The following is a 25,769-nucleotide window of genomic DNA, read 5'->3' as shown; positions in this document are numbered from 1 at the left end:
AGAGTCAGTACCGAGTTTCCCCCCCTTACCACACAACACCACAGCCCACACGTGCCTAAGGACAAACACAGCTCATTAAGAAGAAAACACACAAAGATCTTCATAATAGCTGTCTGAAGACAACACGCAGTGCTGCTGACACGATCCGGACACGAAAGTGTTAAACAAGCAATCAGCCATAGGGCTGAACAGATTCCACATGCAGATACAATCAACCAACCGAGACATCCCAGCCAAGAAGAGACTTCTCAGACATAAGTGTTTTGTCAAGTATTTGAACGGGCCCTACTTCACAGCAGTTAGCAAGAGCTACAGAATTCACGTTTACCTACTGCATTAAATGTTTACTTTAGACGTTTTTCTGGTCAATAACATGAATTGTTACCTGGACACCTGAGGGAATGTTTAATCAGCATCTCCAGAGGAGCACTAACAAATAAAAGCTTATTCTAGTAATAGAAAGATGCACAAACAACAGGGATGCTAGCATAAACACCAACAGTCAATCACCCTGGAACAAGAAGAAAAAAAAAGAACAGAGATAAATAGCTTTTGCAACATGTTAATCATTAAAAGCAACCAGAGCACTGAAGAGATGCATTTTGCAGACCCTCCTTCCACATCCTGGTCTCTAAGAAGCACAGTCAAACCAAAAGCAAGAAACCAAATACTACTTGTTTCTACCAGGTTCACACAGCACATTCTCCACAGAGCTCCAGGCTGAAAAGATGTAAAATTGTAGCTACATCTGTTCCCTGGAGACTGCTCTTAAGGCTCTTTCTAAAGAATTGCTTTTCAGCACAACAAGAGAGCAATTCCTTGAGTTCCAGAACTAAAGCTGCCCTGTTTCCTATGGGCTTCTCTCTCCAAAGGTGAATACCTACTGCAATAGACTTCCTTTCCCCACATCAACTCTTTATTTGCAGAGCCCTGATAGCCTCACACCGCAGCAAAAAGATGCCCCTGCTGTAGCTGGATAGCAGTTTTCATTAAGCTTGCTGGGATGTTTTATTCTGGGGATCTGTACCGCATGCCAAACTTGACAGAAGACAACCAGCCACTTCAAAAGAGTAGAGCAGGCACAGAAATGCTCACATACCTTCACACACAAAACGCAGCAATAAGGCACGCTGCCTCACTTGCTCAGGAAATTGGGCTTTAAAAAAAAAAAAAGACAAAAATCACCAACAGCAGAGGTCTGGGCAAAATCCCACATTCTGAGAATTAGAAGCAAGTAGTCCATGTCTTGACTAAGCTATTTTGCCTTCCTGTTTCCTGCTACAGACTCACTATTGCACGAGGGAAGAAAAATCAGGAAAGCTTTGTAGCGACTCAGTATCATCACAAATAGCCAGTTGTAGCCTGGAAGCTTACTGTTTAAATATGTTTATTTGAAAAGATAGGTCACTCAGTGGGATGCTATCAACTACTTTCCAGAATAAAAAAAGGCATGAAAGATTCACTTTGAGGAGGAGAGCAATACCCACCAGTCATTTTTTCATAACATTGCTCTAAATGAACACAGAACCTGCCAGCAGTTAATATTGCCCTGAAGCATTACGAATAAACATTTGTCTGGTGTTAGATACACATACATCCCCACGTATAAATCAAGGTGCAGCGTGCCAAATAGTTACACAAAAATCCCTACCTTGTCCTATATTAGACATTAAGTGCTTCTTTTGATCACAAAATAACTCATAAAGCCTATCAAAAAGCCAGCACTCCTCTCGCTGTCAGATAAAAGACATTTCACTGTAATTAAACTTCCGCCCAACTTTCCAGAAGATTAGGGGAGAAAAGGCTGACAGGCTCCATCTGTATTTGTGACTGACGCTCTATGGGACATCCAAGGAAAGGAGAAGATGGGCACTGGATTTACAGCACGCTTCTGAGCCAGCAGCTCAGAGACGGATGGCTCCAATCTTATTATTACTCACTCATTGTCTTTTTTGCTTGGAAAAGAAGTCCCTGCTGCCTCTCTTAAAAACATTTTCTGTTCAGTGTGCAATCTCTGTTCCCTAGCCTTCAATGCTTTGGGTTTGTATTTCATTTGTAAGTGATAACACACACAGCAGGTTGTTTGGGTAAGTCAACTTCATGTGATTTATACGAATAGAGGTGTAAACAACCATCTCTCTTAAGAAAACTCTGTGAGCACTTGGAGAAAGAAAATATCATTTCAAACACATTCTAAACATCCCTTTTCACATATAAAACTGTATGTCAAAACTCACCAGGTGACAGGAATAAACTAGCAGCACTAAGATCCCAGCATCAGGATCAAAGATTTAGTGCTGCTCTCCCTTTCTTCAGGTGCCCTTCATTCTGTTTGAGGCACTGACTTCACATTGCCTTGCATTTTACACAACACCTCGTTGGTCCAGTGTCAGTGCTGCACACAGACAAGAGACCATCAGCAATCCATTAGCAATTGTGAAGTCCAACCTGTTTAATGAAGCCATACGCGCTGTGGAAAACAGCATTACAGGAATGACCATATGCCATAAACCTTCATTCTAGACCACCTGAAGCACACTGTGAAGCAGCTGAGCCACACACCTGTCTCTAGTTCTACAGGAAAAGGGACCTTACATAGCAATCTGATCCCTTATGCCATCTTTTCCAAGCCTGTCTTGTTTTCTGAAGTCAAGTCCTGCTCATGTTTGGCCACATTAGCAATCAACTCCTGCCTCACTATCAAACACCTCCTTTTATCAAATAGAAAGTGAGGACTCCTCATCAGGCTGTGACACAAATAGGACAGAGCAAGTGCTCACCACGCTAACATGTAGGCAAGGTGCTATCACTAGCAATTAAAATGAAGACAGACAACTGCAATGTAAAGACAGAACACTCAGCTTGCAAAGAACCATACCAGGCCCTCCTCTGCCTATGCCAAAGTGCTCCTTGATGACCAGAAACACCACTCAGTTTGCATGCAGCCTCTGTTATTTGGGTTAAGCGACCAGCAAGCGAGTCTGCTGACCAACAGTGCTCCAGACATCCCATCCATTCCCAGTGCAAGTGCTCTAAGGAAAAAAGCAAAGAGACTGTTCATGACAGTTCAGTCTGCAACATCACTCCAATTTCTTCTACTGAACACTGAGCTTTGCATGGCAGCAAGAGGTAACCCAGAACTATCTTTGATTCCCTGCTTTAATGTCAGAAATAAACTCAGATGCCAACTTCTGATGATGTTTCCTTCAGTAGCTACCAAATCATTAATTTTAATGGAGAAGTTTAATCAAAGCTTAATATGATAGGCAAAATTCCTCTTGCATATAGCTCTGTACACAAATAACCACCAACTATTTATAAATGAGATACAGAACCATCAGCACTGAAGACAGAACACATCCCAACTCGAAGCTAATGAAGTTATAGATGAGAAAACAATAGAAAGCCAAATCACTGCAGGGCTCAATCACTAGAGGGAGTCATGGTCACATATTAAGTTACTGTCACACGCAGTCCACTCTGCACACAATTATGAAACAAAAGAAAATCATCAGCTGGATCTGGGTGTCATTCAAAGGAAAAGAGAAAATTAGATTTGCTTCCTTAACAAGGTTTTATTTCCAGAGACTCAAGAACCTTCTCTCAGGAACTTTCAAATCATCTGTAATGAAAGGTTTTAAAAACTGTATCTTATTGCCTACTGTAAGACAGAATAAGGTATGTGGCAGAAGAAAGCTAAAATTGTTAGTTTTGGAAATGACACACAGAGCATTTCATCAAGAAAATGCTACAATTTTAATTTAAGCAGCTTTACAGCCCATTTCACTTGAAATCAAAAAGTAATCTTAATCATGTTTTTACTTTTAAACTAAATAGGCACAATTACATCCAGCATGAACAGACAGCACCAAAAAGCTGCTTTTTCAACAGATGATTCCCTTTGGCCATTAATAAATTCAGAAAAAACACTGCTCTGACAGGCTGTGAGCAGCAGACTGTGGGGAAGGCAGGGGGGGAAGAAAAACAACTCAAACATTACCGATGTTCTTTTGTTTGACTTCAGGAGATTTGCTTGGTGCACTTTTAATATATGAAATGCCTTTTCTTCCCTCTAATATTAGTGACGGTCTTTGTCATCCTTAAAACTCTTTACAGAAATGCAAACACTGCACTCCTGGCAGTTTACACTTGGCTAACAATTTTACAACTGACTAAACGCTTTTAAAAGCAGCAGCACACAAAGCTTTTAACACCCCGCTTGAATTCTGCCCATCATTCACAAGGCACAGACTATAAGACGACCACCTCTCAAACCAAAATCTACCACCTACCTCAGGAGACATACATGCAAATACAGCCCAAGACAAATAAAAGCACTTGCCCAGAGCTCGATTACATGTTTGCTTTATATTTAACACATTACACCAAAGGTGGAAATTCACCGTGCTTCTGCAGCTTAGACAAGACTTTGGCAATGCAAACTGCCCAAGCACCATTTTTAAAGGTGGAGGTACTGCTTCTAAACAGGAAGAGACATCAGGGCAGAAAAAGATGTGTGCTGAGGGTGAGAAGTGCTTTCAGGCACATGATGGAATAGCGTTAAGAAATGCCACGTGTAACCCATGCAGTCTGGAAAGTAAAGCTCCAGCAGACAAATTCGTTTCCTCCAGGAGATGCTCGCTCCCACATCAGTGCAAAGGCTCAGACACTCTCCAGTTTTACATACATATCCCTGCTCTATAAACCAACTGCTCCTTCTACAGTCCAGCAGTGTTCTGCCACCAAAACTACAGGTGTGCTCATCCAACACATCTATACAAACTGATGCTCTAAGCAGGCAAATTACAGCCCTCAGAGCTCTTACTGCCCTCCTACCCCAGGATCTCTGCTTTGCACATTCGTGATGTGGTGGTCTGGGAAAGATGCTCATCTCCCCTTACAAAAATTACAGCTTATGAAATAAAACTGGATAAACTATTCACTGCATCCTCCCACATTTAGTCTCTTTCATACTGCAAGGATTTACATGAGGAAAAAACTCTTTGTCAATATGGGAAAGAACAATAGCATGGAAAGCTCTTCAGAGCAGCAGGGAAATCTGAAGAGCCGTCCTCGCAGTCTGAAGTCTTTATTCTTCTTCCACATGCCTTAATATGGCAGCATCTTGCTACCCAGCATCCACTACTGGTATCACTTACCTGTTTGTGATGGTAGAGTTCTGCTCTTTCAGCACAAGCTCCCTTTGCTGCAGAGCCACAATTTGCCTCGAGAGATCATCAGGCGTCCTACAAAACAAAACAGACACTTTTAACAGATCATTGATTGAAAGACTTCATTCCATTTATGATTATGAGAAAGGTCTCACGAAAAGCAGATGAAGAAATCTCACCAGCCAAAGCTATCCAGTACCTTAGGATGACAGGGTTGCATCCTTCTCCCAACATACATCAAAGCTGGTTTAATTACAGCCATCAGTGTATGATATAATTACCACCCAACTCACAGCACCTCAGTATTCACTTGAACCCATAAACCAATTCTAAAACTGTAAAATATAAAAAAACAAAAAATTCTCCAAAGCAGGTGGTCAACATGAACATTCATACCTTACAAAGCAATCTATAGAGCAACAACCTGATTTCAGCCTGGGTTCATCACCTTCTATCTGCAAGAAGCAGATCTGACTCATTTTCTTTTCTTTAGTAGATGTTTTCTTCCCACAGTGATTTCTAACAAGAACATACAGCAATGTGGTAAGGATAAATGCTTCCCCTTCCACAGTATCCTCTTTCACCTGCTAAAGTCGACAGGCACTTAAAAACAAAACAAAAACATCAACCAGAAAGAAATGAACTGGGCACGCTTGGTCTGCCAAGGATCTGCAAGCAGACCCAGGGATTTCTGCAGACAACCTTTGCAGAGTGTAATGCCAAGTCCACAAGGTTCTGAAAAGCATAATTCTAAGGCTCTTGAACTTCACCCAAATATAGCAGGTTTATCTGGCAGATAATACCAGGCATCTCTTTTGCAATGCATTGAGGGCCTCCTCCCAGCAGAAGTGTTTGGTCTCTGCATCAATGAAATAATTGGACAGATTTTTAAATGGTCAGATAAGTGTATTTGCCTCAGTTCTATTCTCATGTACTCAGAAATTCATACCATGAAGTATTAGGACTCAGAACTGAAATTAATCCAATAGTAAAATGAGACAGTGTTATAAAAGCCACAGATTTCTAGTAATGATAGCTACTGACAGATCTCCAATTGAAAGAAATCATCCTCATCTGTTAGGCAATTCAAATCAACAATCAGATTCAAGTCCAAGTTCCAGCAATTGGCAGCTTTAGGCTTATACTTATTTCTGGAGGATGTTTTCCTGGCATTGCAGGCCTTAAAAAAAAGTGGAGTGGCACAGATATAATAGAAAACAAAGTCACTGGGCATTGATCTCCTCTAAAGAAGAGTTAATTTCCATAAAACTGAATTTTGTTGCATGGTCAGGAACACAGACATCCCTCGTGCACAGTTACCAAACACCTTCACCAGGAGGTTTCTGACCTGTTCCTGCAGTCTACTTCCCATCCCGATCAAACACAATTCAGCAAAACCCAAATTTACTCAGTTCCAAGTAGAGGAATGGCACAATTAAATCAGATGTGCTTACAATCTGAAGAGAGCTGGTCAGCCTTTCAAAGCACCACGTCCACCATTCGGCCCTGATTTCAAGAGTTTCTGAAAATAATGCTGCATGCAGATACACCTTTATCCCAGCACACTTCACACATTCAGGTGCCTGCCTGATGGGCTAGCTGCGAAGAACGTTTATTAATGCTCCCTCCCTTCCCTATAAAGCAACCAATATCTTAATTTGGATTAAAAAGCCAAGAAGTCTGCTGTAAGAGAATCTGACACCAACACTACTTGCATCACTGCTGCTACTCCAGAGAAGACTGAAACCCTGCCTTCACATAAATACATCCAGATCCCCTGTGGGAAAACTGCTTCTCCACGCACTGCCTTGTGCTCTCCCTGCAAGCAGCTTCCCTCAGTGCAATGGTGGAGCCCATGCAACCCCTAAAGCACGCCTGGCTTTATGCAAGATCCTGTACGAACCACACATGGAATGGCAGGATTCAGGAGCAGCACGTTATTAGAACTGAACACAACACTGAACACTGTGCTGTGTAATTAGCAAGATAACAATGAGAACAAACAACAAAAGTGGTTTTCAAACGAGTGTAGGTTACCTGCTGGCTTTGGTCCCATTATTCTGGGAAGCCAGAACTCTCCTCCTCTGTCCCACCACCCCAGCACCTCCTTTCCATTGACAAGAACATTTAAGCAAAAAAAAAAACAACCAAACAAATGTGAACATTTGAGACTAATTTGGAAACAAGCCTTTTTATTTTGCTCTCAACTTCAAGTCCCCACTGCTATACTTTCTAATTTTCCACATGGAAAATGGCTTCTGCAATATTTTTAGTACTGCACACCATCAGCATTTTACAGACCCTTGCTAGAAAGCTGTGCTGAGCTGTCTTAGTGAAGGACCTATTACCATTTCACAAGGAACTGACAGTTATGCACCCAGAATCAGCTGTTGAAGTAACATTAAACCACGACTCAGTAAGCAGATGAGAATGTTTCAGAAAGTAAAAAAACTGATTATATTTTAATTTATAATTTATTAGCATGTCAAGCTCTCATTGCTTCTATAAAGTGCCTCAAAATGCACAGCAAATGAACAGATTTGATTGCAGCTGGGTACCTGGCATAAGAATTACATCTGTCTTGTACTTCTGTAGTTCAAAACTCAATAGAAAAATTAGCACTTGGGCAATTCCTTTTGGGGGACCAAGATCTTCTCTGGTTTTTAACTTCAGTTTGTTTGGAAATAAAGGATTAATAACACACCATATTATGCACCTATTTTTGGAAGTCTCTTGAAACACTTCTCCAGTTACAATTCAACACTGACACAGGACACAGAGTTGGGTCTCTATTAAGTTGCATTAAACTGAGATGGAACATCCCCAGCACATGGCACAGCATTTTAGATGGATCCATAAATAGCTTTACACTCAAGCACAATTAACTGATGAAGACCAGAGACAGAAGTCTTCATTAAGCGACCAAAGAGAATTGGGCAATGAAGATGAGAACATAACTGCTCTATCTTCAATTCAAACCAATGCCTTATTTTGTAAACATCCCTTTCAAAGTATAAAACCATACATGCTTTTCTGTGGTGCACATGAAGCACAGTAGGATTTCAAATGCCTCCTCTCCCCATGAGGACTTTGTTTTTAAACAATTTCAGCTGTTTCAAGAGAAAGGCAACAGCGTCTGAAGAACAAACACAGAACAATAACATGACAACAACAGAAGGATTCTGAAAAGGCATTTTAGTTACTTTAAATATTTCTGTGTGATTAGAAAGGCTGTGAGATGTCTGCAACAGCCTCCTCCTGTACGCTTGAAGCGAGTCCCCCAACAGCCCTCTCTGTATGCTCGAGCTCTGCAACTGCTTCAACTCCAGCATCTCAGGTTTACAGGACTGCTGCCTGCTTTTCTCAAGCTTCACCAGCAAGTCCAGCAGCAGCTCAGGCCCCTGACTCACCTTTCAAAAGGTACAGCAAGGAACATTAACCACAACATACAGCCTTGTCAGAATACAGCAACAAAGAGTCCTTCATTTGATCAAACTAACCCAAAGCACTGGCAGCAAACCTTTCACAGCATCCCTCTCCTCTCCCCACTGCACCCATCGCCATCCTGGTAACCCGGGCTTCTCTTCATTACACTGAATGAAAACACTGCCACTAAAACCTCGTGTCCACACCTGGAAGTTCTGAGTGATGTTTCACAACAAATCAGCCCTCTCCAGCCCCACTCCAGGCAGCTGCCTCCGTTTCCTACCATTCTCATGCCTTTATCCTCCTTCTATTACTGTGTTGCACTAAACCATATGGTCAGGAATCCACCATACACAATGGACACAAAATAATTGAATTCTCAAATTTCCAGAGTAATGAGGATACATTTAGTGTGCAGTAACACTTGGATTAAAATGCATCGCAGAGCAATCGTTTATCTTTATTTGTTTGAATTAAGGCACTAAGAGCTGTCAAAAACAACAAAAGCAAGGTACAGTGCATGCTGTCCCCCCCAAAGAAATGCAAGCTTATACTTTTATGTCAAAAACAAAGCAAACGTAGAAAATCTGAGAAGTGGAAAGCGAGTTCCCTTCACTTAAAAGATAAACATCATATTTGTGTGCAGAAGGATCAACAAATTCAATTGCTTCTTACCAAAGCAAATGTACCCATTAGCCACTTGAAGCAGAACAACTTCTTTCTAAAGCAGCATTTTAAGTGTTTAAGCATCTTGATGATTCCAAAGACAATTAATTAATGTTTCTTTTGAAACAACTGAAAAATTAGTAATTAATCTAATCAAGCCATAGCTTGAAAAAGGAAGAAATAAGAGAAAATTATTTTGGATTCCAGATAATACACTTAGATATAACATTACAACTACTAATCTTTGATGTTTCATTCCTACTTTAGAAACACAAACATCTTACCATTTGGCTGCCATTAACATTCCAGACTCTGCTCATCCCTACCTACTGCTCTAATAGCAAGCACAGAACACACCACTGGAATCTGGTTAGCACACACTGCATAATGGGACGTGGCCACGTGAAGGGCTGAAACAGCCCTCAAGGAGAGGGAGTTTCATGTGCAGTAGTTTCAAACCCACTGATTTAGAAATTAAGACAAATTATTGCTTTTGTCTTTGTCTAAATCTTGACTCAGAAGTCAGGCCGTCGCAGGCTGTATCACACGACGAGCGATTTATGGGTTTAAGAGAGGCCACAAATGAAACGAAAGCAATTTTGTTGAGTTTGATTAATGTGCTGAAGTTATGGGAAGCCATCTTTCCAAAAGGGATCCAGCTCATCCAAATCATCACTGTAGTCTTTCAGGCTTCTCTTCTCTGGGTGAAACTGAGGAAGCACAGCAGGGTAAGTCTAATTACCTGCCACCACTGCAGCAGGAGTCACTTGCTTTGCTCAGTACATTTTCTGCCACTGAAGTTCTGAATCAGCTTGCTGAAATTACACCTTTCAACACAGAGCTGTTAACCAGCTCAGCTCTCATCAAAATATATCCTCAAGCTGTCACTGAGCTTACAGTGATACAGCCTGAGTCAGGCACCATCAGCCAGGTGGGCAAAGCACCAGGGGCTCACACGTGAGACATAACTGTAACCTGGCCCCAGACATGGTGAGAAGCCCAGGCTGCCCCTACCATAGGAGATCAGCACCACAGCACTGCTTTGGTTTCTTTTGGGAGTGAGTGAATAATTCCATGTTCTCTTTCAAAGAACTCTGCTAACGTCAGCCTTCACCCAGATCCAGAACTGGCTATGCTTTAAATAGGAAAGATTAATGAGGAAGACAGTTCTAACTAGATAAACAGAACAAATGACACTGAGCTCTTACTAACAACAAGCAGATTCCCCACTCGAGCTCAATTTGCAGTGGTGCAAACCCACAGGGATGTTCTGTAATTGCTCTGCTGTTTCACCCTATGGCATGAAGCTGACCACCTGTTTTATTCCAGTCATAGCATGTTTTGCTCTCCACTCAATTCAGCTGCCACTCTTCAGGGTTTTGCACAGAAGCTAATGATTTGTAGAATAAGTAATGAATAAAAACTGTATAGATTATAAAGCTCTTACTTATGCTTGACATTTACAAGCCAATCAAAGCCTATTTTGTCACGGCTTGGTCTCGACTCTCTTCAGTCAAAATAAAAAAAGAGGATAAAAACAATCTCTCTGCTATTATGACGGAGATGAAATCAATTCCTCCTTGCAGCATGCACTGCTACGTCTTATCCCAAAGGAAGAAAAAGGGACAACAGTCCACATTTCAATCATGCCGCAGCACAAAAGAATTTTAATTAGTCTTTAGCACAGTTGCATAAAATGAAGCTGTTTATAAAGCCAAGAATAAGTCATTTAATATATAATTCAAGAAACACGGAGCATATCTGTAAAGCTATTAAGTATTCTGTATCCTATGTTTCTCCGATATAAGAAAATAAACAGTTCTTAAGGTCTTCCCTTCTTCCTTTTGTCGGTTATCAAGGAGCCCTAACAGGCCTATTGTCCTTACTAATCCACACCAGCCACTGCCTTTGAAGTTCTTTCAAACTATTGTTTGAGAAATGACAGAGAAATCCCTCTATCAACAGCACATTCCCCAAACAGCAGCACTGCTCCTCTCCAAGTCAGACAGCACTGCCCAGTACCACCCGTACCACCTCGCTCTGTTCCACATTTGATCACATCTTATCACTACACAGTTTCTTACAAATCAAAAAACAGCACCCTGCATTAAGGAGGATGATCCTTAAGTTTCCATGGATTCATTCACAGCCGGTTTGAAATTCCAAACCAATCACAGCCTTGCACTGCTCAAGACTAAGCTGACTTCCATGGATAACGCTTTCTTTTTTTGCTCCATTTCACCACTTCCCCCATAGAAAAAAAAACAACATTAGAAATCAAAAGTAAAAACAAATCATTAAACTTCTAAAGCACATTTTAGGTACATACGAGCAATGGTGCAGAAGTAGTCAAGTTGAAAATCCTTTATAATCATTTTGGAAGTGGCTGCTGCTGCTCACATACCAGGGCAGCTATCAGCACGATCTTTACAATTAAATTTTTTCTCAATTTGCAATTTAACTTATTGACTATAATTACATATTAATGGTGATGCCAAAAGGTAGTTTTTGCTGTGTGTAGTTTTGTAGCCGTTGCCCTTAAGATTTCAAACCCAATTTGTAAATGTATTTAATAATGTAACATTTTCTTTTACTGGAGCAGCAAAAGCCACAATAAATCTTTTATCCTTCACAAACTCAGTTTGAGAAAAAATCAGCTGAAAAGAAAAATAATGTGAGGAAATACACAAAGTAACTTGTTTCATGGAGCCATACCCAAGGCAGTTTTTCCTAAAGCTTCCATTCATCAGTGCAGTTGGAGCAACAGAGGATAGTAGGAACTATTTGTTGGGGGAGGAAATACAGCTTCACAATGGGGGATAACATCAAGCTAATCCAAAGATCTGGAACTGAATATCTTATTCTTATCATGAGCGTATCCTAGGACTTGTGAGGCATTTGAACAATTGTAAATAGCCATAAGAAATAAGCATCTGAAATTGGAGACTGAAACACAATGATAGGCTCATTGGAAGTGAGCTCTGAATAGAAAGATGTGGTATATTTCAGAGAGAACATTCAACTGAGGCCCATCAGAAACCCTCAAGAAGATTCCAGGCCAACCACTGGGATTACATGGGCTGAGGAGGTATCCTAAAAGCCAAAATAGAAGGAATAAATGAAATTTCCAAGCAACCAAACAAATCTCTTTTTCTAAATGTCAAGTCAATAGATAAGAGCTGGTTCAGGAACTTGCGCCCCACAAAGCTGAAGGCCAGCTGGGATGACTGGTTCCAATGGAAGAATCTCTGCTAGAAAACATACAGCATTCAAATTAAGTAGGAATGGAAATAAACTGATTGCATTAGAAATTGTCATTTTACTGAAGCTCTACTAGCTCTAGTATGCTACATTATTTCAAAGACATTTGTAGATCGTTGGAGTACCAAGAAATCAACGAACATCAGCTTCCTTTCAAGGAGGAAAGAAAAAACATGCAAACACAACCTTCTGGCTTAACTTCCACATGTACAGAAATTACAAACAAAGACATCATTTTCAAAGATAACCAGGGCTTCTCTCTGATAGCAAAAAAAGTTAAATACTGCCCCTAGGACTGGGTACTGACAACATACATTTGTTTAACTATTGTAGCAGAGTTCACTGAATTGATGGCCTTGTTCCTTTGACGTTTCTCTGAGATAACCCTGGCAGGATGCTGATTTATCTCAGGTCCTGTATTGTTTTCAGCATCTTTACTGATCATAATACTTATCCAGACTCTTATCACTGCAAATATTTGCCAGCAGTAATACGAAATCCCTCACACAGAGCAAGAGGAAATACTATTATTGCCTACATTCAAGTCCTTACAAGAGTCTAGGCCACGCTTTCAGCTGCATTTAAGATAAGAGAGATTTGACATCTCATGTTTTATTTTTATTTATATCCCATTACTATTGCACACCACGTCCATATCATGCAGGAATAGGCACATTAAATTGCAACTTTAAGCTACAATAAAAGTTACTTTAGCTATTTTTTTAAAGTATAATCCAATAGCATTAGTCACAGGTGAAGTTACGGTAACAATTTTAGAAAGAAGAGCACACTGATAAGATGTTCAGCTGGAGCATTATTCTTCTAAACAGAAAATTGAGGTTAAGTCTATTGCTTTGATTAATTAAAAGCTACCCAAACCTCAGTCGAGGATTATTTCAAAGCTTTTCACAGCAGACATCTCACCTCTAGCAGGAGCAGAAAGTGAAACAGCCTGGTTTCAGCAAGCATGGGATGCTAAAACAAAGTTACCAAAGAAGAGAAAATGCAAAGTTGATAAGTTATTACATTTATCATGGAAAAAAGAAAACATTAGTGGAACAAATGAAGTAGAAAGAGCCTAAGGAAGACACTTGCACTGTCAGCAGCAGCAGCAAGTAATTTGTATTAAGACAACCCAAAGGGCTTCAGCTGCCACTAAGGCTCCATTCAGGGCAGATGTGTCATGTGCATAATTTACTTAGGGATAAGAGTAGATTTCTACTCTCTAAACCAGACCAAAAGAAAACCTAAATTTTGGAGCTTGAGATACAGAGTTTAAGCAATCTGACTCAGGACACTGAAAAAAAAAAATAACTTAATTCAACTCCAATATAGCAATTTTTAATCCCATGTTCATTTAAAGGATATGCAAAGTTACCAGTTACAAGAGTTGTATCCTAAAGATTCATTTTCTTAAATAACTTGAAGTGGTTCAGTATCAGTATGGAATGCTATTCTGATGAATGCAATACTAATAAGTTAATCCTGAGACATGAGCTTAAATCCAAGCTTTTTGCTGAGTCTAACCCTATGTTCAACTTCTGCATCACTTCCCAGTAATTGCCTCCAAGCTTTTTACCCTTCAGAGCCCATTGCTCAGGTACCAGTGGCTGCAACCCCTACCACCCACCTCCAGCCTCCTCCATTAACGAAGCACAGTCCTCCCCCAGCTGTCCATGAGAACTGGCAAGAGAGCTCAAGTTCAGGAAAATGAATTGCACAGGTCCCCAGACACACGTAAATAAAAATGAAGAAGTTTCAGATTAACAGTGCTGCCTTCAAACCCTTCCCCCAGCTCAGGGAGGATTAAAGAGGACTTCAAAGAAGCTCAAGTTCCAATTAGAACAGTGTGACCACCCCAGGGACACAAATATTCCTCTGATTAGAGAGATGCGCTCTTTGAACTGTTTTGCTAAAAAAAGCTTTCCCAACTTTAAACAAAGGCAGAATTTCTTTTTTTTTCCCCCCCCTGTAAAATTTAACATTCAAAGTGAAGGACAAACAACATTTCAGACCAAAAGCTTCACGGAAGCCCATCAAGACAGCAGCTCTATGCAAGTACTAACAGACAAGAGACATGCTAAGATTGAAGCATCGTGGTCCCAGTACAACCAGATTCCACAAGTCATTAAAACAGAAGAACAACTCAGAGTGACATTGTTGTAACAGCGTTCGAGCCAGAGAAGGATGGCACAAAATCCCACTGCAGTTTACAAATCAGCCTCCTCAGCCCTACTCTCCCTAGAGGGCAGAGCACATCAACCCCACCTCTTTCTCAAACTCTGTTTCCTCAACATCCAACTCCCCCAAGCTGCACATACGAAGCACTTCACATCTAAGTCCTCTGACACAGTGATATTAAAACACACACCCTCTACCTTGGAACTAAGCACTGCTTTTAAATCAGTAAAAGGCAAAAAGAGCCCTTACTATGTTTCTCATACCCAAAACCTTCCCTCCCAAGCCCCTCATTCCCAAAAATAGAGTTGAATCACACACCCTGAAAGGTTTAGCACCAAGAATGATGATTATGAGAAGAAAGGCTGGGAAAATAACCAAATCTCTAAGCACACTACAGTGGTCAGAGCTAAGTGGATACAAATAAACCTGCTTGTGAAAGCCCAAACCCAATCACCACCATCCATAAATAACAAACAACTCATGTCACAAGGAAATAGAAGCAAAGATAGACAGGAAGTGGAACCGCTGCAGTGTAATCACATTAAAGATGTGAACAGAGACATTTGAGCAATTACTGCTCTCTTTGTCAGCAAACCAGTACTTCAGCTCAGCTGCCTGCACCAAGCACAGGGCAGCCAAAAGCTATTACAGTCTCCCTGTGCCTTTGCCACAGGCTCCCATGACTGGGGCGAAGATAAGAGCTGGGCTGGTGTCACAGGCAGCTTGATATCATCTCGGTTTATGACAGCAGTAAAGTTTTCATCACTTGTAGTGCCTGCAGCTACTAGAGGAGGCACTAATGAAATTAAACAACTGTTTCTAAAATAACAAATGCAGTCACAGAAGAGAACTACCTGTTCTCTCCATAAAGAGAAACAATCTAACATTCCTGCTTCTCACCCCTTCTACATCTTCCCTTGCATCTACATTCATCTTCAGGATCTCATTTCATCACACTGTGCAGTAGAACATACAAGACCACCACAGCCAGTTGCTTTTTCGTTGGTAAATTGGCTTTGCAGAAACAACCAGACAGCAACGAAGAATTAAAAACCTCTGGTCTGGAAGTCTTCTCAGCATCTACATCACTGAAGATCTCTCTCCTTCAGGATCTGCAGCTCCCAGGCTCTGCCCCTCACTGACATGACTGCAAATCTAACAGCTCCATGCCTACAGAAAACATCTATCAGATATTCTTAATTTCTCTCATTCTTCTTGAGCTTGTTTGGGAAGACAGAAAGCATTTATGAGTGTAAATAGGAGATGTGGTTACACAACAAGTTACAGAGATCTACAGGTTGCCCAGAGAAGTTGTGGAGGCCCCGTCCCTAGAGGTGTGTGCAACCAGGCCATGTTACAGGGTTGGAACTCAATGATCTTTAAGGTCCTTCCATCCCATTCCAAGCCATTCTATGATTCGATACTTAGAAAACAAATGCAAACAAAAGCAGCAGCCATTAAGCCACAAAACAATGTAATGCCACAGTTAGCTTCTTTCTCCCTAAGCTTGGCTGAACTCTGATGCTTTCCTGTTACTTCCCTGAGAAAATTTTTAATGTCCTTTAACAACTTTGGCTTACATTTTGAGCCTGTGCCAGCTGAAAGCATCCTCCATCCACAGCTCAATCCTCCTTCCTCTGGTGAGCCACAGCTGCCCAGATCTCCCCATTTCAGAAGCATCTCAAAGAAGCAGTGCCAGAATCAGGCTTTTTCTTACAAAACTCAAAACCTCCACTATGTTTCAAACTCCATCTCTGCAAAAACAGGATTAAAATGAAAACAAAGGCGTATGGAAATAAGTTTCCTCTGCTCAAAAGTAACTACAGAGCAGTCAGCCCCATGGCAAAGCATTTCCAGAGTTATGCAAGGAGTCTGGGGTTTCTAGAGCTACCACAATACCATTTTCTACCAGATTTACCATTACAGGAAGAAAAACCTGCAGATGGCACACGGCAGAATGACAGAGATAAGATACTAAGATTTTGAACTGATGCAGGGCTAAGAGTTCTTCATGACCCCAGGAAAGAAGTAACTGAATTAAAAAAAGCTATTCCCCTCCCTCCAATTTCCACCTTTCCTGTAAGCTGATGATCTTCTCAATCAGTACAAGTGACACTGACAGCAGCCTTCCACAAAACCAGCCCCACTGTACATGGGCATTTTGCTCCTCGTTACACCTCCTTCCAAAAGCTGAGCTCTGACAGGCTCATACATTCTCTGCTGGCATTCCTTCTCCCATAGAGAACCACACACAGCCCTGAGGGAACGGGCACAAGTACTGCAGTGAGAGAGGCATATATCCTACCAGGAAACCTTTGCTTCAAACACAGGGAAGTACATAAACAATCCCATGCACACATACAGAGTCAGACAATGCTTTTAAAGTCGGGCTTAAAATGCTCAAACAATTTCTCAGAAGGAAGTGAGCTGCCTATTGATTTTGCATCAGGTACTTCAGGAAAGAAGGGGAAGAGCATAACAGTTGAAATAAATGTTGCTGTCCCACCCACACTCTTCTCAGAAAGCACAAGGGCTTTAAATACACAAAATCCATTCAACTGAATACCTGTGAAAGGCCAGTTACCCAAATTGGGCTGCATAGCAGAAGGGAATAGAAATGAGACAGAGTCAAAACACCTCCAGAATGAATTTGAGGGGAAGAGGGTATGTTTCACAAGAGGAAGGGGTTTTGCTCCCACCTTCCCTCCTCCTCTCCCACCCTCCTGCAGCCATCACGGCCCGAAGAGACAGAAGAGGATTCCATTAATAAATATATTTCAACTTTCTTTTCAATGGTGCTAAAAATGTATGCAAATCCATTCATAATTAGGTTTAAAAATTCCATTTCATGGGCTAATCAGACTTCAAAAAACTCAATTTTAGTTTTAATCAGATTTTAACAAGGATATTAAGTCCATTCCGTTCAGAAGAGGGAGAAACGGTGAATTTAACACAAAATGTATTCAAGCTTAGCTCTGGGAGATAATTAAATAAAATTAATTTGGCAAGGGTTGTCTGTAAATGGAAACGCTCCAGACAGCAGAGCACATTCCTGAAGGAAACAAAAGCAGTTCATTACTGTACAAATAGATACAACGCTCACTGTTCAGGCAGAAGGGAACTGCAGCTCCTCCACAGCAGCAGGACAAGCTGGGCCCTTCAGCTGCTTCCAACAGCACAGCAGTTTGTGGAGATGATGGTAGTTATTTCCTTCTCGTTTCAACTACATCTCTTCAGCCTCTCCTCAGCACAGCAAGGATGGAAAATGCAGGAGACCACATACACAGACCTCGTGATTTCCAGTCATCAAGAAAAGAGACAGCTCCTTGAACTATGAAATCCTTCAGTCAGCTTGGTCAGCAAGGCTCTCATCACATGTAATTTCACATCCCATAGAGTGGTTCAGATTTCCAGCTTCACACTAGAAGCATCTCACCCTCCCCAGCTGAATAAAGGTTTTAAAACGTCAGTAACTGCCCTCTCATGTATCAGTTCCAAAGGACCAAATAAACATTTTATAGCCCCGCACATCTTCATGTCCCTTTCTGCTGCTTCTTCCCCAGCTGCACTGCTGACTTTCAAAGCACAAAGCACCTCCTTGACCTCAGTACTCACACCTATTCATCTTTACCTCGCTCTCAGCACTGATGAGCACTTCCTAGCTCCCTCACCTTGCCCTTTCTCCTCTCATAATCTTCTTTGGAAGAGCACTCTAGCATAGGGAATTTGTCTTCCTCTTCCTTGTGAAGGAGCACAACCGCACGGGGTTACGCAAATATGGACAAAATAACTTGAGAAAAACATTAACTGTGTGTAGGTAAATGCCCCAAAGTCAGGCTGATGAAGATTAAGACCACAAGTGACCTCAGCTCTGCCCCCCTTTGTTTGCACAGTCAGGTCCTTCAAATCCATGCAGGACTTTCATATATACTGCTAAACATCAGCTTAACCAAATCCTCAGAAAACGGGTGGATGATGTCAAAGAGCTCAGCAATCTCAGGCACAGAAGTGCAAATCTTTGAGCACTGATGTTGTCAGATTTGTCTGACTTTTAACCACTAACATCACACAGCACACTGTCCAGGAAAGTCACTTCTAACAGATGCTTAACCAACAAATATCATGAAAACAAACCAGAAACAGCTGACTCCAGGCTGCATCAGAAAAGGGGTGGCCAGCAGCGAGAGGGAGCTGATAGCCTCCCCCTACTCTGCCCTTGTGAGCCCTATTTGGACTACTACATCCAGGCCTCCTCAGTGCAGGAGAGATGCAGAGCCATGCAAAGACCTCACTGCAGCCATCCCAGTGCTTGAAAGGAGCTTACAAGCAGCAGGGGGACCAACTTTTCACACCACCTGATAGTAACAGGACAAGCGGGAGCAGCTTTACACTGGAAGAAGGTAGATTTAGGTTAGATGTTAGGAAGACTTTTTTTCCTCAGAGGATGGTGAGGTGCTGAAACAAATTGCCCAGAGAGGCTGTGGGTGCCCCATCCCTGGAGAGGTTGAATGGGGAACTGGGCAGCCTGATCTGGAGGCTGGCAACCCTGCTCACAGTAAGAGATTGAACAAGATCATCTACAAGGTCCCTTCCAACCTAAGCCACTCCATGACATTCTGTGCAAGTTACAGGTTTAATCAGTAGCCTCCAATTTACGCTCATATAGACACCCTGTGGTTAAACAGTACAGAATATGGGAAACAAATATTTTACAAGAATAAAAATAAACTATTTGAAGCACCTAACTACAGTCAAAAGACTGAAGTTGAGAAAAGGCACGTTTATCTTTAGCAGCTATGACAAGCCTTACAGACAAGAGCACACATTTCCCAAGACCTGTGTCTACCCAACTGGAAAAAATATATATTTCAGAGTACTTCTTCACTATTCCTCTCTACCAGCCTTCCAAATATATCAGTTATTTGGAAATACCCACTGCATCTCTCCCTGCCAGCTCCTGGCAGGCAGGCAAGCTGATAGGTGCTCCGTCACCTTGACAAAGTGGGCCAGCTCTCCAGAAGGCAGATGATGTCTTTGGCAAAGTTGCACTGGAAGCCATCAGACCTAAATGAAAGGCTTGTCACAAAGCAGGCTTGATGCCATCATCCTTGGCTGATGAATTTGCAGAAAACCACCTGAAGCCACAGAGCTTTTAACTCTGGGAATACCAAAAGCATATAGACAGAAATGTTATTTGCAAACCTAATGGTAAAATCAAGTTTAAAGAAATCATAACTAGGTTAAAGCATCATCTTTTGAACTCAGCTAGTAACAGAGCTGTAAGTAACACCAATGCCTGCCCAAGGTAACTGATGAAAAGCTGATTTCTTGAGTTATATTGCACACATTCTCAAAGGCAGATAACAATTGCTGCCATTCTTAGAAAAGTGAGCAGGATATCAAGCCTTCACTGAATATCTTGGGCATCACAAAATGAGAAGGATTTTTTCACTGAAGTGGAATAAAGCGAACCTGGTCAGCATAGCATAACTCAAGAGATTTTGGATTTTCCCATGTTCTCCTATCCAATAAATATATCTTCCTTTCACAGAAACCAATATGCTACCCCTATCAGAACACCCCTGGAAGACACATTAAGCAAGTAACAAGAAATCAAAAGCAATTCCAACAGGAACGTGCTAGGAAACAGTCCCTGTATAGTTGCATGTTTCTCCCCACCAAAGAGGCACAGCAATTGTTTACTGACAAGAATGCTGAGAAAAGCATACAGAAAGGGAGCACATCAGGATGGTCAAAGCGGCATCAGAAATGCAGAGAAGAGATGCTCAAGTAAATGCATCCCTAGAAAAGCTGCAACTGCACCCACTTGGAAAGGTCAGACTGACACATCTGAGCTCCACCGATAGCAAAAGGCAGCAAAAGTCAACGCTGCTGCACTGCACAGAGGCTTCTGACGCTACTCCAAAACACATCATCCTCTCCCATTAATGCCACCCTGCGGCAGATGTGACTTCATCAGGAGAAATGCTTCTCTGCTTGGTGAGGAGCAAAACACATGCAGAGCACCTTTCAGAGCACCAGCAGCCCTGAGGCAATAAAAAGAGATAAAAACTTGCAAAAATAAGCTTCATCAATGCACTGCCTGCATCCCACATCAGCAGCAGGGAGCAAACTAAAGCTCCTTCCACTTTCACCTCTACAGCCTTACTTCCATAGGATACTTCACAACTTTGTTACATAGTAATTCAAGGTTTAAAGAAAAAGGAAGTGAAACAGTATCAAAGCAAAGCGTTTCTCTATGTATCACATGCCCAGCACACACAGCAGCTCCCATCTGCAAGAGTTTGGTGGGTTGTTTTTTTTTTACTTTAACAACAACCAACAGGCGAGGACACCAAGGAAAATCCCCACTACTGAAGTACAACCCACGCTGCTGGAAGACAGCTAACCTCACTCTTCTGCTGCATGCCTCCCTCGTTAGCCTGTGCCCTCCTATTTAGAGCAGGATTCCATTGCTGCACACAGTGGACCAGATGTGCATTAGGAAATAATCTGATCCAACACGGCAATTCCTCTGTGGAAGTTGCTTTAAAGTAATCACAGCCAGGATGGGAGAACCTGGAGGCACTTATCTTCTAACTCAGCAACATTTCAAGTTACACCCTAAGAAATGTTTCAAAACATGCAGTGTTTTTGCTACTAGGAGTCACGCTGATTTTTTTCTTCCCTCTCCAAACAATGCAGCCACAAATGCATACTTACAAGCATGCTCTCTTCAACAGCATAGCTTGTGAGGAAAGAAAACATAGCCCAGGTGAAGACTTGCTTTGATCACAAACATTCAGCAGCAAAAAGGTCCCAAAGGAGGAAAGACTTGAGCTTGAGGACATGGCTTACATGGTAACATTACAAGGCATTTAAGCTAGCTTGTCAGAGCTAACAGCAATTTAACGATGCTGAAAGAGTTTAATATTCATACACCTCTGTTTTCCTCCCACCCCATCTTGATGCTGCTATGCCAGCTACCCTGTGAAGTACAATTAAAACAGAAAATGAGAAATTACCAAGCTGATCCAGTACAGAACTCTGTTCTGATGTCAAACCAAAGACAAATGATTCAGGCAGCGTCATCCAAGCTACCAGCAAAATCCCCGCTCCAGGCATTGGAGGGTAAGTCCCACCCAGAACTGAAGCTCTTTCAAAACACTATCAAGATAATCTGCACCAAATAGGCTCAGAAAAGTGTCTGATGATGTGGATCATATCTTACCTACAGCAGTAGGTAAAGCCTTTTTAATAGTTCAGCACATTCTTTCTAGCATTCTGTTTCACAAGAGCAAAGGTCAGCTGCCCTCACCATCCAGGCTCCTGCCCACATCTGAGTTGTTGATCTTCCTGCCCCCACATTGTATATAACATGTTCCACACACACACACTAAAAACACCTTTATCCATTTCCACTTCTCAAAATCCTGATATTGAACAATTCCAGCTGCTCCAAACCAAAAACAAGTTTCCATTTATACTCTTAAGATCGTCCCCTTGCCAACAGTAAGGAAAATCCGCATCCATACAGAAATGGGATTAAGAACCTTCTAGATTAAAGTTATCTTTCTACTATCTAAGCCATCTTTCATAACCTCGTGGAGCTGCAGCTCAGCAGCTATTTGTGTACTTCTGACCCCACTGGCAACTGCCTTCCCACAAATTAGAGCCTCCTTCCAGCTGTATTTATGGTGGGGCTACAGAGATTTGATTTAAATCCAGTGTTAGCCTTCAGCATAGATGTTTTTATTCTCCTCACCAGTGGAGGGACTGCTCCACTGACTGCTCTTCTTCCACCTTGCTTCCACTCCTGTCAGTCAGTTCTGCCTGTCCAGCTTTTGCATTTTTACGAATCCTCTGCATTTAGCATTTTAGCACTGCAACACAATGGAAAGCACAGCAATGAGAACAGCAAGGTTCCAGGCTGCAGCAAGTGAGGGTTTGCTCAGATGCAACAGCCACAGGCACAAAAATAAAAGGAAGAAGCTGCTCACCTTCAAAAGGCCTCAGGTAGCCAGGGATCTCCAGTGAGATGCCCTCACCTCCACTGCCAGCCCTTACATGAGGGCTGGGTCCTGGCTCCACCCTTCTGGTCACACAGCTGCATTGCATTGCACACACCTGAGCCCCCTGGGCTGGCCCTGCCATCCTACCAGGTGCTCCATCAGCGATTCAAGCCATGACTCAGTATTTCCACTACCACCACACATCAATTTTTCTGCAACAAAATCACGTGCAGAAATATTAAAGAGGATCCAAAGGCTAATCTTTAAGGAATTCTGCTCATCCATGTATTTTTCTTTCAACAACATTTCATCTACTATTGCTTAAACAATTCTTTATACATCCTGTAGTTCTTCTAGTCATTTTCAACCTCTCCTGCTCTGTTTGTACTTTCCTAAATGGCTCTCTTGATCAAATGTTTCAGTGAAGTTCAATTATGTGAGATCTACAGTACTTTGCTTGACAAGATAATCAATTTCCTAGACAAATAAAGCTGATATATTAGCCTGGAACAATCCATATTGCTACTCCTTGATCCAACCACAAAGGCATTGCCCTTATATTAAGGCCATGCCCACTAATACAAGGGAGTAACATTATAATAATATGAACATTTACTGAAGCATTTTGTTTTTGTGTATTTTAAGGATGGTTTTTAAGTATTTGCTATGGTAAAAGAAAACTATTCTCAGTAAGCATCTTTAGTAACCAGTTTTACACATTTTTACACAGAAGTTTCCCTACAAAGACAAACTTGGAAGATAAAGTGTAAGATATTGCACATCAGAGAGAAGGCACAGCACATCCACCTAGAAAAGTTAGCATCTTTCAGTATTTTAATTCCAGAACAGAGTTGAAAAGGTAAAATTAAAAATGAGCTAGAGATTATAATGGGTGTGGGAATGACAAAATGAGAGGCTGAATAAAAACCAAGCACAAATACCTGACGTAGGGCAGCATCCCCTTCAGCTTTGCTATTTAAATGACAATTCCACTTTTAAGGCAAACAGGATTGCTTAATGTAAGGAAAGCAACTTACAAAAGTGTCTGTGCTTTTGAAAGCTTCTCCTTCACAGTAGAGTGAGCACCTGAGTTCAAGCCCATTTACACATAACACGGGTCACTACATGCTGGTAGAGCTACTCTCACCCAACTGCTTCCCAACAGCATCTCAAATACTACTTGCAGGAAACATGTCAGCAGCATGAATTGTTCAAGTTCGCCCAAGATTGTCAAGTCCCCAGTGGGGAACAGCACACTTGCAGAAGATAACACCAGCACATTTCTAAAACCAATCCTGTTCCTAGGGGAAAAAAACAGCTGTAGGTTTATTGGATCAGGAAATGCAGCCCTATGCAAGCTGGGAAAATACTGTGCATTCTGATCAAAAGAGAGTCAGTAGAACATAAGTGATCTTCCTCCTCCCCAGAAGGAGTCCACTGTCACCTGCACTTCCAGAGTAAGAGTTCTTAACCCAGATGGTAACAATCATCCCTCTTTTCTTCAATTTCATTGTTCTCCAGAGAGTTTGTCAGTGATCTGCCACAGTTCCTCAAATCATTCCTCAACAAGACTGAGGGTGGGCTGAGCTGTTGTTCAACGGCCTTCTTTATCTCCAGAATGCTGGAGCTGTGATCCCAAAAAAGACAGTTTCCCTCAACCTTCACAGACCTTTGCAACATAAAGAAAGGACAGATGTATTTTTGAAGGAAGCTCGCTTACTTCTTAACCCAATTTCTGATTACAACCTCATTGTGCCAGGCATGGGCGCTGGCCCATCACTTTCTTACACGATTTCTTTTACACTCAAGATTTATTACGCTGAGATATTCAAATGGCAACAAGAAACAACAGCACTTCTGACCACCAGAGAGAAGTACAATGTTTTTAGAGAAAATTCACACTGGACAGGGAAATGATGCCATAGGTACCTGCCCAGCACTTCAGTGAAGTGGCAGGAACAGACCTACAACACTCAGCTACCTGTGAAAACTACAGTTTCAGGTTTTGAGTTGACAAATGAATATTTTCTCTCTACCACAGACAAAAAGCATTCTATCAAGGAAATCTAAAACATAAGGCACTGCAGAAAGAATAACATGTGCATTCTAGCAGTACAGGATAACAGAAGTTCTTATAACAATACTCCAACATACGCTGCATGTCACATTCAACAAATAACAGCCTCCTCCATTATTTCCTTGTGTAAAGAATGGTGGCTTCAGTAAACAAACCATTACTGTGAGACAGCCACAATTTGTTTTCTCTTGAGACTTCTACCTTGTTTGCCAAACACGAAGGTCCCCGTCAGAACTGCTCAGGCAGTTCTCCCTCACAAAAATGTGAAGCGTTTCTAAAGCAAAGCTTTCATCTTTTACACACAGCAAGTCCTACAAATGCAGAGCACGTAACACTCAGTTACAAATAAACACAATGATTATCCTCATCCTCCCTTCCAACCCCAGCTGCTCATGGCACTTCCTCTGCCCTGCGCTGGAACTACACAAGTTCTTACACAGCCACACAATAAATGTGATCAGGTGCCAATCTGGATTAAAGCTGATCCATTTTCTTTTCTTGATTACCTTTTGCTACACAGAACCACCTCTTTCAGTTGCAGTGCTTCAAGAATCAGAGAACACCAGGTGAGCATGCTGTTTTCACACGGGTAGTCACATCAGAATCCCCTCAAGACAGAAACAGAGGAACTGCTGCAAGCTGAGTGAGAGCCGTCCTGGCAGGACTGCACAAGAGAAATTCACACATTCATCCCTGTGCAGAATCCAGCACAAATCCTTACTTTAAGGTACTTTGTGGGATATCAGCAACCTGCATGCAACAGCCCTCATTCCAAAGTGAGTTCTCCATCTTCGGTGGAAGGCAGAAGATATAAAATTCAACTTCTGAAAGATAACTAAAATACAATAAATCTCCTCTCCATAGAGGAGAACAGTTGATACTCCTCCCATAAGGTAACATAAGAACTTGCAACTGTATATTTTCTAAAGCAAGCACTTTTTGTTTGTTTCTTTTGTTGCCCTCTGTGTGGTGTTT

At 41.7% G+C, this 25,769-nt stretch overlaps 1 protein-coding gene across 6 annotated transcripts in view; it reads right to left on the bottom strand.

The window, feature by feature from the left end:
• The window catches only part of MAD1L1 (mitotic arrest deficient 1 like 1), a 320,369-nt gene that overhangs the window by 279,819 nt on the left and 14,781 nt on the right, over positions 1–25,769 (bottom strand). For 4 of the 6 annotated variants that reach the window (XM_052680322.1, XM_052680324.1, XM_052680323.1 and 1 more), the window contains one exon: positions 5,160–5,246. In XM_052680322.1, coding sequence (XP_052536282.1) covers positions 5,160–5,246 — 87 coding nt within the window. The other 2 variants (XM_052680326.1, XM_052680327.1) reach the window with 2 other exon arrangements.

This window comes from Tympanuchus pallidicinctus, unplaced genomic scaffold (genome assembly GCF_026119805.1).
Source record: "Tympanuchus pallidicinctus isolate F22 unplaced genomic scaffold, pur_lepc_1.0 scaffold18, whole genome shotgun sequence".
Lineage (NCBI taxonomy): Eukaryota > Metazoa > Chordata > Aves > Galliformes > Phasianidae > Tympanuchus > Tympanuchus pallidicinctus.
The sequence above is the reverse complement of the archived record's forward strand: the minus strand, read 5'-3'. Positions and strand labels throughout refer to the sequence as shown.